General features: G+C 39.2%; 1 protein-coding gene across 1 annotated transcript; it reads right to left on the bottom strand.

Moving 5' to 3' along the window:
* Positions 1–10,562: 10,562 nt before the first annotated feature.
* Positions 10,563–11,546, bottom strand: LOC311076914 (trace amine-associated receptor 9-like; the record flags this gene model as incomplete). The annotated part of the gene is made up of 1 exon (XM_084105424.1): positions 10,563–11,546. The coding sequence occupies one exon, from the start codon at positions 11,544–11,546 to the stop codon at positions 10,563–10,565; it is 984 nt and encodes a 327-aa protein (XP_083961550.1).
* Positions 11,547–12,852: the final 1,306 nt, after the last annotated feature.

Here is a 12,852-nt window from a genome sequence, read left to right as displayed (position 1 = left end):
GGGGACTCACAACGGTCGAGAAATTCTTACAGAAACCACGATAATAGCCTGCCATTCCCAAGAACCACCTCAACTCTCTGCGGGTGGTAGGAATTGGGAATTCGGCTATGGCAGTTACCTTGGCCTCTACTGGTCGTACTTGGCCTTGACCAACCTCCTTACCAAGGTAAGTAACAGTGGCTTTGCCAAATTCACATTTTGCTAAATTAAGTGTCAAATTTGCTATAGCAAGTCGCTCAAACACTGTTCTCAACAGGCTAATGTGTTCTGTCCAACTCAACGAATACAACACCAGATCATCAAGATACACGTTGCAATTTGGTACATCATGTAAAACGATGTTAACGAGGCGCTGGAAAGTTGCTGGGGCATTTCTAAGCCCGAAAGCCATTGCCGTATACTGGAGGAAATTATCTGAGGTGACAAAGGCTGAAATCTCTGAAGCTTTTGAGGTGAGTGGAACTTTCCAATATCCTTTTAGCATATCAAGCTTTGTAACAAAACGTGCAGAACCGATGTTATCTATACAATCCTCCATCCGAGGTAACGGGTAACTGTCTGGCACAGTCACAGCATTTACCTTACGGTAATCTGTGCAGAATCTGAATGTGCCATCGGATTTGGGAACAAGTAGGCATAGAGAACTCCACGGACTGCAACTGGACTTGGCCAAACCATTTTCCAACAGACACTCTACCTCTTGACTCATAACAGATCTTTTCATTGAGTTTACACGATAAGCATGTTGTTTAATAGGACGAGCTCCGTTCACATCAATATCATGTGTCAGAACATTTGTTTGTGTAGGAACATCACCAAACAGACATTTAAAATCAGAAAGTAATTTTACAATGTCTATCCTCTGATCCACAGTCAAATGATTAAGATACGAGTGAAGATCGTCTAAAATCTCTGAATTTGCCAACCTTACACCCTGCTGAAAAGCATGGCGATGCACCACACCATCCGTGTCCACCTCCAAGATACCAGGAGATGACTTCAGATCCACGGCTACCGCAACAGAAGAGACAGCGGGCCCTGCTGTCTGTTCCGCAACACTCGCCGTTGACGACTCTCTAGTATGATAAGCTTTCAACATATTTAGATGACAAACACGGGTTTTTCGTTTTCGATCAGGTGTATACAACATATAGTCAGTTTCACTCATTCTCTTTTTCACAACGTAGGGACCAAAGAAACGAGCAGGTTGAAAAGATTGCGCTACTGATCGTTTATCATATGTACTCTTCATATCTTTCTGAGCATTTGCAAGCCATTCTCTAGCTAGCGACCAAGCAGTATGAAGACGATCCCGAAACTGGCTCACATAATCCAGTACACTAGTGTTTGTATTCGAATCAGGTGCTAAAATGCGTTCTTTAAGAACTTTCAACGGGCCTCTAACTTGGTGTCCGAACACAAGTTCGGCGGGACTAAAACCAAGAGATTCTTGAATGGTCTCTCTAACAGCAAACATAACTAAGGGAACTCCCTCATCCCAATCGTTAGCAGTGTCCTGGCAATATTTCTTAAGCATTGACTTAAGGGTTTGGTGAAAACGCTCAAGTGCGCCCTGGCTCTGCGGATGGTACGCACTTGAGACTTGATGAGAAATTGCTAGTGATTCAAGTACTTGTTTAAAAAGTTTAGATAAAAAATTTGTACCTTGATCGGTTTGCACTACCTTCGGAAGTCCAAACGTGGAAAAGAATTTCACCAATGCCTTACTGACGACAGGTGCAGTGATCTTTCTTAAAGGAATCGCCTCTGGAAATCTGGTGGCCACACACATGATAGTTAACAAAAACTGGTTTCCAGACTTAGTTTTCGGTAACGGACCGACACAGTCAACCATCACATGTTCAAACGGTTCTCCAATCGCGGGTATAAGAATCAAAGGAGCAGGTGGAATGCTCTGGTTTGGCTTTCCAACGATCTGACAGGTATGGCAAGTACGACAGTAATGAGCAACATCTTTTTTTAGACCTGGCCAAAAGAAATGACTCAAAATCCTATTATATGTCTTGGTAACTCCTAAATGACCAGCAAGCTGGTGATCATGGGCTAAGAACAAAACATGTTGACGATAGGAAAACGGAACCACAATTTGATAAACCACATTCCAATCTGAATTCTCATCAGCATGAGAGCACCACTTTCTCATCAGTAAGTCCTTATCAATGAAGTAAGCAAACTTCTTATCCTTAACAACATCAAAAGAAACAGCAGACTTAAAAACAGTGACAAGTGTTTTATCCTCTTTCTGTGCAGCAATAATTTTCTCACGTGACACAGGTAATTTAAGTAACTCTGCATCAGACTCAACTACACCTTTGTTTGCTATTTTTGAACTGTGTTCCTTTTCAAGATTCACATCCAGTAATGTGTCACCAGACAACAGTGGAAACATGAACGAGTTAGACAGATCAACTACATCGCCTACTCTGCGCGACTGGGCGCGTGTGACGTCGCAGGCTGGAAAAACATCAAGGTAAGTTTCAGACAATCCTTCTGGCACCTCCCCCACCTCTACTTGAATTGCAGCTACTGGAGAAGTTTTAATTGCTCCACTAATTATCCTCATTGCTTGATTATGCATACCATCAATTTTGCTTAAACTTGTCTTGGAAGCTGATCCATATGCTATACAGCCATAGTCAAACACTGATCTCATTAGACCTGTATAGATGGTTTTTAATGCTGACCTTGTAGCCCCCCAATCTATCCCACACAGACATCTCATGACATTTAGTATCCTTTTACATTTATCTACCATCTTTTGGATGTGACATGCCCATGTCAACCTCTTATCGAACCAGACTCCCAGATATTTAAACATCTCAACCCTCTCCAGTTCTTTACGAACCGCCATCTTCATTTCCAAATCTCAATATGAGAGAAGCATAGACAGTAAAAGAAATGGACACAGCGACCCCATTGGATTCAACGGAGACAAAGTGAAGCCCATTAGAAACTCTTACTTCCTGGGGGTCCAGCGTACTGCGCAGACTCAAACTGAGCTTGACGACGTAGATGTGACGTGAGCAAACCGTCTGTCTTCTAGTAGCTGTGCCAAGAGAAATCTGAATCATTCCCTTCCGAAACTTGCAGAGACGGAGAGCGTGAGTAGGAGGTGTCCATGAGCGAGGAGCAGGAAAAACTTTTAGTAGGTGTTCTGATTAATTACTTTGTCATTTTGCCCGATTGCCCGCGAGCTTCTCCTCCGGTCCATACGGTAATTTCTTACTGTGCGACAGAGAGTCGCGTGGCTGTGACGCAATCGTTAGCCTACTTTTACAAAAACTGCCTCTACAGGGCCATAACATAAGCTACAAGGTAATGGAGCATTTTATACATTGTCGTGTTTCTTTAGAAATAAATAATGGACAAATGGAGTCTTTAAACGCCTCAGATGTGAAGTTATTCGCTGTCAAAGTGACGCCAAAATGAATGGGAGTCAATGGGATGCTAACTGCAGGTGGGGTTCCGTTAGCCAATGGCGGCGTCCGGGGGTACCTTCAAAATAATACAAATCCCTGCACCCTTGGAGAGAAGAGGAAGACGTCCGTCACTTAGGCGGCGCGGTGCAACAATACCTGCACTTTGGTTCCGCTTTCTTTGGTTCCCCCCTAATTTATATTGTACAACACAATAACAGTCGCAATTCTAGTGAACGCTGCATGTTACTAGATAAACTCATATCCTTTAAACATTAAATTGTACTGTCACTTAAAGGTGTTTCACATAATCGCGGAACTATTGCTAAAACTAGTGTAGTTTGGCAGGGGAAGCATACACATTCGTTTGGCAGGGGAAGCATACAGCAATAGTTCCGACTAGCGGCAATAAAACTGTTACAACTAGCATGTTTGTATAACCATAGGACTAGTATTAAAACTAGTGTAGTCCAGTCGGGGAAGCATGGACGCTCTAGCTCTGAGTCAGATCTCTGAGGCAGTGCGCAACTAAGCTATGAATACAGTGCGCCCATCCTACAGATTCCATCGGCTGTGGAGGTGAAGATGACGACTCCCATGATTCCACACTCCTTCACAGGACCATGAAGCTACGATGTTGTTAAGGTTGAATACCAGACCTCTGCGGTGATTGTACTGTGTTTTTTGCACAAGTATGTTACCGATATACAGATAGCTTTAGCCACAAGCATGTGGTAACTTTAACACAGCATGTTGCAATAATCGGATAGAATAAAGAACAAGCATTTTTCCAGTGCAACCAGATTATCATAAAACAACACTTGATTACTACAGCATGTTGCTGAGGACAGTATGCGCAAAATACTAGAAGCTGAGGTAACTAGCAACCACCATACAGTAGCCTACTGATAACAATGTTGCTGAAATGACAGCATATTGTTGATAACTGATAAGCTTAGCACAGCATGTGACAATGACACCAGGTGTAAGCCTAAAACACAGCCATGTTACAAATAACGACTGGGCTAAATAACCTTAAAAGTAAAACAACCATGTTTCCAATAGCAACTAACAGCTTTTAAAGCAAGCAGTTTTCAATAGCCACTAGATAGCCTTTGTTTGTTTGTTTGTTTGTTTGTTTATTTAAAAGGGACAATGCACATTAATAAACATAAGGACAATGTCCAAATGTAAATGAGCCAGATTTAGCCGTACAGACTAATTTTCATCTGGAGTCCCCTGGCAGGTTGTTATTGTAAAACTGTAAAAAAAACATTGCATACATACACATTAAAACATAAACAGATTACACAGACACAGTCAACATCAAACAAGCACAAATAATGACACATAGAATATATCAACCTATAAGTAAATGACTGCACTACTGCAAATTATGACAACATATTTGATTGTCCAGCAACCACTGTTTTATAATTTTTGAAAAGGTGGTGAGAGAGGTAATGTTTCTTACTTCTGTAGGTATTGTGTTCCAGGTATGCGCCGCACGGTAGGAAAAGGCTGACTGTCCAAAGGAACTTTTCCTATATGGTATTTTACAATCACCTCTAGAAGTGGCTCTGGTGGATGCGTTAAGATTTTGTTTAACAAATTCATTGAGTGGAGGGGGGGCTAAACCATGGAACATTTTATACACAAGCAAGATATCAGCAAGTTTGACCATATTTTCCCAGTTTAAAAAAACATGTTTCTTTAAAATATTACAATGATGAAAAGAATTTGACTTATTATCCATTGTTTTCAAAGCCCGTTTATAAACTGTTTCTACTGACTGTAATGCAGTCCTTCCTTTAGAACAAGCAGTGTTTAAATAACTGTTTATATATATATATATATATATATATACAGTGAGGAAAATAAGTATTTGAACACCCTGCTATTTTGCAAGTTCTCCCACTTGGAAATCATGGAGGGGTCTGAAATTGTCGTCGTAGGTGCATGTCCACTGTGAGAGACATAATCTAAAAAAAAAATCCATAAATCACAATATATGATTTTTTAACTATTTATTTGTATGATACAGCTGCAAATAAGTATTTGAACACCTGTCTATCAGCTAGAATTCTGACCCTCAAAGACCTGTTAGTCTGCCTTTAAAATGTCCACCTCCACTCCATTTATTATCCTTAATTATATGCATCTGTTTGAGGTCGTTAGCTGCATAAAGACACCTGTCCACCCCATACAATCAGTAAGAATCCAACTACTAACATGGCCAAGACCAAAGAGCTGTCCAAAGACACTAGAGACAAAATTGTACACCTCCACAAGGCTGGAAAGGGCTACGGGGAAATTGCCAAGCAGCTTGGTGAAAAAAGGTCCACTGTTGGAGCAATCATTAGAAAATGGAAGAAGCTAAACATGACTGTCAATCTCCCTCGGACTGGGGCTCCATGCAAGATCTCACCTCGTGGGGTCTCAATGATCCTAAGAAAGGTGAGAAATCAGCCCAGAACTACACGGGAGGAGCTGGTCAATGACCTGAAAAGAGCTGGGACCACCGTTTCCAAGGTTACTGTTGGTAATACACTAAGACGTCATGGTTTGAAATCATGCATGGCACGGAAGGTTCCCCTGCTTAAACCAGTACATGTCAAGGCCCGTCTTAAGTTTGCCGATGACCATTTGGATGATCCAGAGGAGTCATGGGAGAAAGACGTGGTCAGATGAGACCAAAATATAACTTTTTGGTCATAATTCCACTAAACGTGTTTGGAGGAAGAAGAATGATGAGTACCATCCCAAGAACACCATCCCTACTGTGAAGCATGGGGGTGGTAGCATCATGCTTTGGGGGTGTTTTTCTGCACATGGGACAGGGCGACTGCACTGTATTAAGGAGAGGATGACCGGGGCCATGTATTGCGAGATTTTGGGGAACAACCTCCTTCCCTCAGTTAGAGCATTGAAGATGGTTCGAGGCTGGGTCTTCCAACATGACAATGACCCGAAGCACACAGCCAGGATAACCAAGGAGTGGTTCTGTAAGAAGCATATCAAGGTTCTGGCGTGGCCTAGCCAGTCTCCAGACCTAAACCCAATAGAGAATCTTTGGAGGGAGCTCAAACTCCGTGTTTCTCAGCGACAGCCCAGAAACCTGACTGATCTAGAGAAGATCTGTGTGGAGGAGTGAGCCAAAATCCCTCCTGCAGTGTGTGCAAACCTGGTGAAAAACTACAGGAAACGTTTGACCTCTGTAATTGCAAACAAAGGCTACTGTACCAAATATTAACATTGATTTTCTCAGGTGTTCAAATACTTATTTGCAGCTGTATCATACAAATAAATAGTTAAAAAATCATACATTGTGATTTCTGGATTTTTTTTTTAGATTATGTCTCTCACAGTGGACATGCACCTACGATGACAATTTCAGACCCCTCCATGATTTCTAAGTGGGAGAACTTGCAAAATAGCAGGGTGTTCAAATACTTATTTTCCTCACTGTATATAGTTTGATACTTGACTGTCATGCTTCCTCATTTACATGTAGTGGTAAAAACTGTAATAAAACAATACACCAATATTCACAGTTGCAGTTGAATCGCAGTTTGAAACAGCATGTGTCAAACTGCCTTTGACACAGTTAACCACCAAGATCCTCCTGTCAATCCTAAAGATGAAAGGCATCTCAGGAACCGCACTCCAATGGTTCAAGGTTCAACTTCTCAATTACAGTAAGTACATGGGCTATGCCTCTTTATTTTTATTTTAAATTATTATTATGTATTACAATAATATTTACATCATTATATTAAAGCATTAAAATTATTATTGTCATATCTCACATCATAACTCCTCAGAATATTTAATCAACATTCGCTTTGATGGACATTTTCACAGACTTTTCTTGATGTTTGTGGAGTTGATTTATTTTTTTAAACTCATGTAATACAACAATATGTGAAGCCTCTACAGACTAATGAGGAAGCATGACAGTCAAGTATCAAACTTACTTCGACTCTGTGTTCATTTGCATGGTTTAACTTGGTGTTTAGTCAGAGTTTCAACACACTGCACGAGAACATTACAGACACACTGCCAACGTTAAGACACAAAATAATGTGCAACGTTTTCTGTACAGAAGCACTCTCTGCCAAGTCTGTATATAAAGTTATTACTTCAATTTATATTTATTTATTCTTAATATACAGTTGAGGTTGTGTGCTTCTATGTATTGACCCAATTTAAATGATTTAATTGGATGTGTACTTAAAATTTTTCATACTCATGTTTTCCACTTTTTCACAAGTCTGGCCCTCTGTTTGATTACATTGACGTTGAACAAAACAAACATTTTTACACAATTATAGTTGAAATTTCAAACACTGTCACATACTACCTCTAAAGCTATTTTAAACAGCATTTTTCTAATTCTTGTATAATCATTGCACAGGCAGGTTCTATGACTTCATATTGAGACACTACATATAGTACAATAATAATCAAGCATAGCGTTAGTTCTGGCAGGTCACTTTAGTCAAGCTCGCATCAGGTGACTCTCAGCGGATCCACTTCTACCTATAGGAATACACGCCCATCACTGTACATATATTAAGCTCCTTCAGTATTATTAGCAGCTATCACGTTTCTCAGGAGCTAATTAAATGGCGAAGACTGGCAGGCAAACAGCTGATTTGCCGGAGTCGCTACAACGTGAGAGATTACACGGTAAATCTAGGTTTTTAGACTTATTTACAACATACAATAGTAAAAACTCCTCTTCTGACAAAAGATTGTTAATGCCAAAAGCAATCCTTCTCTTGCTTTTTTAAATGACATTTTTTTTGTATCTCAATAAATGAATGAATGCCACGTTGCGCTTTCCTGTTTACGGTTGCTTAGTGATTTTTATGTTCTTGGCTATGGCGGTGTGACAGCATACTTCCGGTCGCCGTAGCCGTTCCATTCGCAGCTGTTGCTTAAAGTCCCTAATACCTGACAATGGACACCTCGTCAGGCATTAACCCTTACTTAACCGCCTTCTTTGAAATGTAATATAAATGAGTCAGTTGTTGCCTTGGTAACGCAACTGTTTACTGATGATGTGAGATGCAAATTGCGACCGCATTATGGAGATGATCAGATATTCCTTTTAATCTTATTATTCATTTGTGTTTATGTCACTCAAATAGCATGATAGTCAGCTACAGAGAAACTGGTAGCCAAATGACCAATCATGAGTGGGACATCACTACATGCATTCTAGCAGCACGATTAGCTAACCGTAACGTTTGTAATCGTGCTGTGCGGTACCAGGCTCAAGTGGAAACATAACTTTAACCATTCCTAAACGTTCTTAGAACCGTTCGGTCCAACGGTTGAAAAGTGGCTTGCTTTATTTTGACCTTTTATTTGTGTGAAGCCAAGTAATGTTCAAGACTGGAGTGTTACTCAGTAAATGTCATTCTCTCAATGTACATACTGTAACAAGGTATGTTGTTATGGGAAGAAGGAGGCTGGAACCGGTGAACATTTAAAAACTATAGAAAATCTATAGAAATAAACACAAAACGAAAGTAAAGGCGGCAGCCCCTCATGGACAACTGCCGCACACACATAAACAAAACATAACATAATGTCCAGGCCTGGTCCTCTCTCGTCCTTCACTGTCGTCACTCCTTCTTTTATGCTTCCGAAGCTCCTCCGTGAGAGGAGTGCACAGGTGGCGCTCATCATCCATCATGCCACCGGGCTCGCACCGGGCTCGCGCCGTTCTCTCAATTAAGCATAAATAAATTTATAGTTACCTATATGCCTATTTAAGTCCAAACAGTGACTTTTTCCTGTGACGAACGCTCTGTCAAAAAAGCATTAAAAATTAAACAGACTGCATAACTCAATTAGCCCTATTTTTTTTTGTTTTTATATATATTTCTGTTTGAATTCCCTGTATACATTTTGTTTGAATTTTCTGTCTTTAAAGATTTTCATGAATATATCTATAAACAATGAAAATGTTCAACAAGGAGCCCAGCACCAAAACTCTTATTGTATGTGTTAGTTCTAATTCTTATGTTTCTTCTAATTTGCAGTCTATGCAGTCCACAGAATGCCGTGTAAAACAGTTCGCACACTGCTTGAAGTTATTTTAAAGATTCATGGTACAAATTTTGGGCTCTCCCCAGCATGTCTCTGGAAACCTGTTCAGTGTATTAACAGCACCATCTAAAAGAGCCTTTGCACTCCTCCAGCACTATTGAGCTTCATGTACAAGCCCACCAGGGTTTGTCTGGATTGCATAGCCAAGTTTCCCCCTGCTGTTAGATGTCATAAAAGTTCTTTCTCAATCAATCGCCAATTTTTAGTAGCCCTGCATGCTGGTAAAATATTTTTTTTGCAAACAACATAATAGTTAGCAAATGGTAATATTATAGTAGATGTTTTGCCAGAGCCAGCTCCCTTTCTCCCTCTTTTTTATTTTTTCTTAAAAGTGTGAAATTAACTTTTTTTTCTGTTGCTGCTGAGGATATCCACTAGTGAAGGGCATGGGAAATGGCAGATTACAAATCTTGTACTTCTGGTTGTACAAACCTTTAAATGCCATTGTCACATTGCTCTGGGTGAATTTGGTTACATTACCACTGACTGCTACAGTAGCCTCTACAATTGTTACTTGTAGCAGTATTAAATTATTTTAATACAGAAAAGCAATTTTCTAAATTTCTGTTTATATATAGAGAGAATCATAAAAAATAGTACACAAGGTTCAAGCAGAAAACAAGTAGATTTTTATTATGTATTTTGTTGGCCATATTGTGGTAGTCCACTTTTTGCAACATCTATGCTGTTTGATAACACTTTTAAAAACAATACACTGTAAACATGCAGCAGATACAATTGTGTGTCAGAAAATAAATAACTAGGAGATAAACAACTATTTAAAAAAAATATTATTAGGCTACTTGTGTCTCCTTTTCCCCCGATGATATGGTTTCCTCTGAATCCCCAAAAAAGCAAAAAGGTTCAGCATTCAGACCTTTCAAAATCTTTACTGTGACAACATTACTTGGATATTAATAAAAAGAAAATTCAGCAATGCACAATTAAATCCAAGGACCAGAAAACCATTTGTTTTTCATTTTCATGCCTTTGACATTATTATCACTGATCATTTACCTCAGGGAACAGACTTAAGTATTCTGATGATGGTTTGAATATTTTCAGAGACAGAATGTGTTTAACTGATATTCTAAACCATCTATAAAATAGTGCATAGATGAGGGGGTTCATACAAGAATTCATATACATAATCCAACACATAATGTTCATTACAGCTGATTCATTTGAATCATTTCCTGGAAAAAGAGAGGATATGTAATACGGTATCCAACATAGAAGATAAATTGTTATAACAATCCCCAGTGTTTTTGCTGCCTTTTTTTCTGACCTGCTGACATTTGTGACAGAGTTTATGAGCCGAGCTTGATATTTTGCTACACAGAAGATCTGCCCGTATAAAGATATTATTACTGAACAAGGGGCCACTAATGAAACAATGAGGTCTGTGAGAACATACTCAAACTTGACAGTAACAATACAGTCCCCATAACATGTAATTGGGTTCTCCGTATAGAAAATAGCATTGTATAACATGATAACCGAATATATGCTTGAACATAGCCAGTTTAAAATTATACAAAAAACAGCTTTGTTGGTGGTGACCCTTGTTGAATATTTCAGAGGATCTTTCACAGCAATGTAACGATCTATAGATATAAAAACTAAATTACCAAGAGATGCCGAAACAACAGTATAAAGAATAAATGGAAAAAAAGAACAAAATGTCTCTCCAAAGTACCAACATGTCTCAATATATCTGATGCCCATCAGTGGTATAACAATCAGTCCCACAAGCAGGTCGGCCACAGCCAGAGAGAGAATGAACAGGTTTGTTGGAGTGTGAAGCTGCTTGAAGTGAGAGATGGAGATGATCACCAGCAGGTTCAGAAACACAGTGAAAAAAGATGCTAAAGATATGAAAATGTACAAAACAAAGTACTCCACTTGAGGTTTGATTTCTTTGATGCATGACAAATTGTTGTTTAAAAAGCAGTAGTCCATTTCTTGATTGTCTGCATCTGTCATTACCCTGTTAAGCATTTTAAAAATGTATTAGGAATACCACAAGTTTTAAAAAAAATAAGACCACTTCATAGCAACATTTTGTAGCTGTGGGAAGATTTTCAAGCTTGTTGGTTTGGTGTCAGTTTTGTGGATTCATTTATAGCAAATGAAACCTGGCCACATCATTACACAGGAGGGTTGATGCTTTGGTTTTAAACACACCCATAAGTTAAATATTCATAAGCATGGGGATGATAATTCTATAGTTTATGGCCTAACAAAAAATATGAATTCAGAATTTTCTTTAATTTACACCACACAGTCAGTTTGGTTTTGTTACTATCCAGGTTGCTTGAGCAATTCATAGAAGCTATAAGAATTCCTTTCCGAGTCCAGCGATACCAAACATGCTAGGTTTGGCCTCACTGTTTGTGTAGCGTTGTGATTTAGCGCTTAAAAAACGTTTGCCAATATCTTTGAAACCGTTAGACCAATCAAGATGAAACCACTGTCAGAAATTTGGAAACACAGGTTGTTGGCTTTTACACTAATGCCCAAATGTCACAATTTTGATAGTAAGTGGCAAAAAAAATCAATCAATGTTGCCCATGGGTCATTTTTTTATGCTCTCATACATATAAATGTCTATAACAAAATGAGATATTTTCAGCAAATTTGACACACACGTGTATGGACTCACTCAGAACAAGGACATTTCCATTAATTACAATATACTGTAATATTGTAATTATAAAGCGTTGTACTAATCTTTCTTTCTCTTGGATTAGAAACAAGTACATCTTGTTCATTCTGTGTTCATTCTCATCTGAACATTTTGAGTTCATTTTCACCCAGCTGTTTTTTCATGTGTTCAATTTCTGCTGTTTTTGCTCTTCCTGCTCTGCACTGCTGTTGCAGCTGCTTCAGGGACTTGGCCCTGTATCGCTGCTTGCAGCTATATTATTTTAGCTGTTGTTGTTATTCTTTGTTTTACATACTCTGAACTGTACAACAAATGCCTTGTGTTTGTCTTGTACTTTTTGCACTGTATGCTTTGCCTTGTTAGTGAAACATGCTCATAGGTAATGTGATCAATTACACCTCTGATTACTTTGCTAGAACACCTTCTCTAGCATGATTTGTCAGCATAATTTTTGCTGCATCACAACCTTGATAACCCAGTCATGGACAGTGAGAGGATCCTAAATTAACCACACATTGAGAGGATCCTAAATCAACCACACATTGGTTGACGAATGCGCATGCGTCGCGTCTGAACGTGTTGTTGTCTTTGGAGCTCTATCGATTTGATTTATAATTCTTGATT

The sequence above is a fragment of the Abramis brama genome (assembly GCF_963993115.1).
Source record: "Abramis brama genome assembly, chromosome: 25".
Lineage (NCBI taxonomy): Eukaryota > Metazoa > Chordata > Actinopteri > Cypriniformes > Leuciscidae > Abramis > Abramis brama.
The sequence above is the reverse complement of the archived record's forward strand: the minus strand, read 5'-3'. Positions and strand labels throughout refer to the sequence as shown.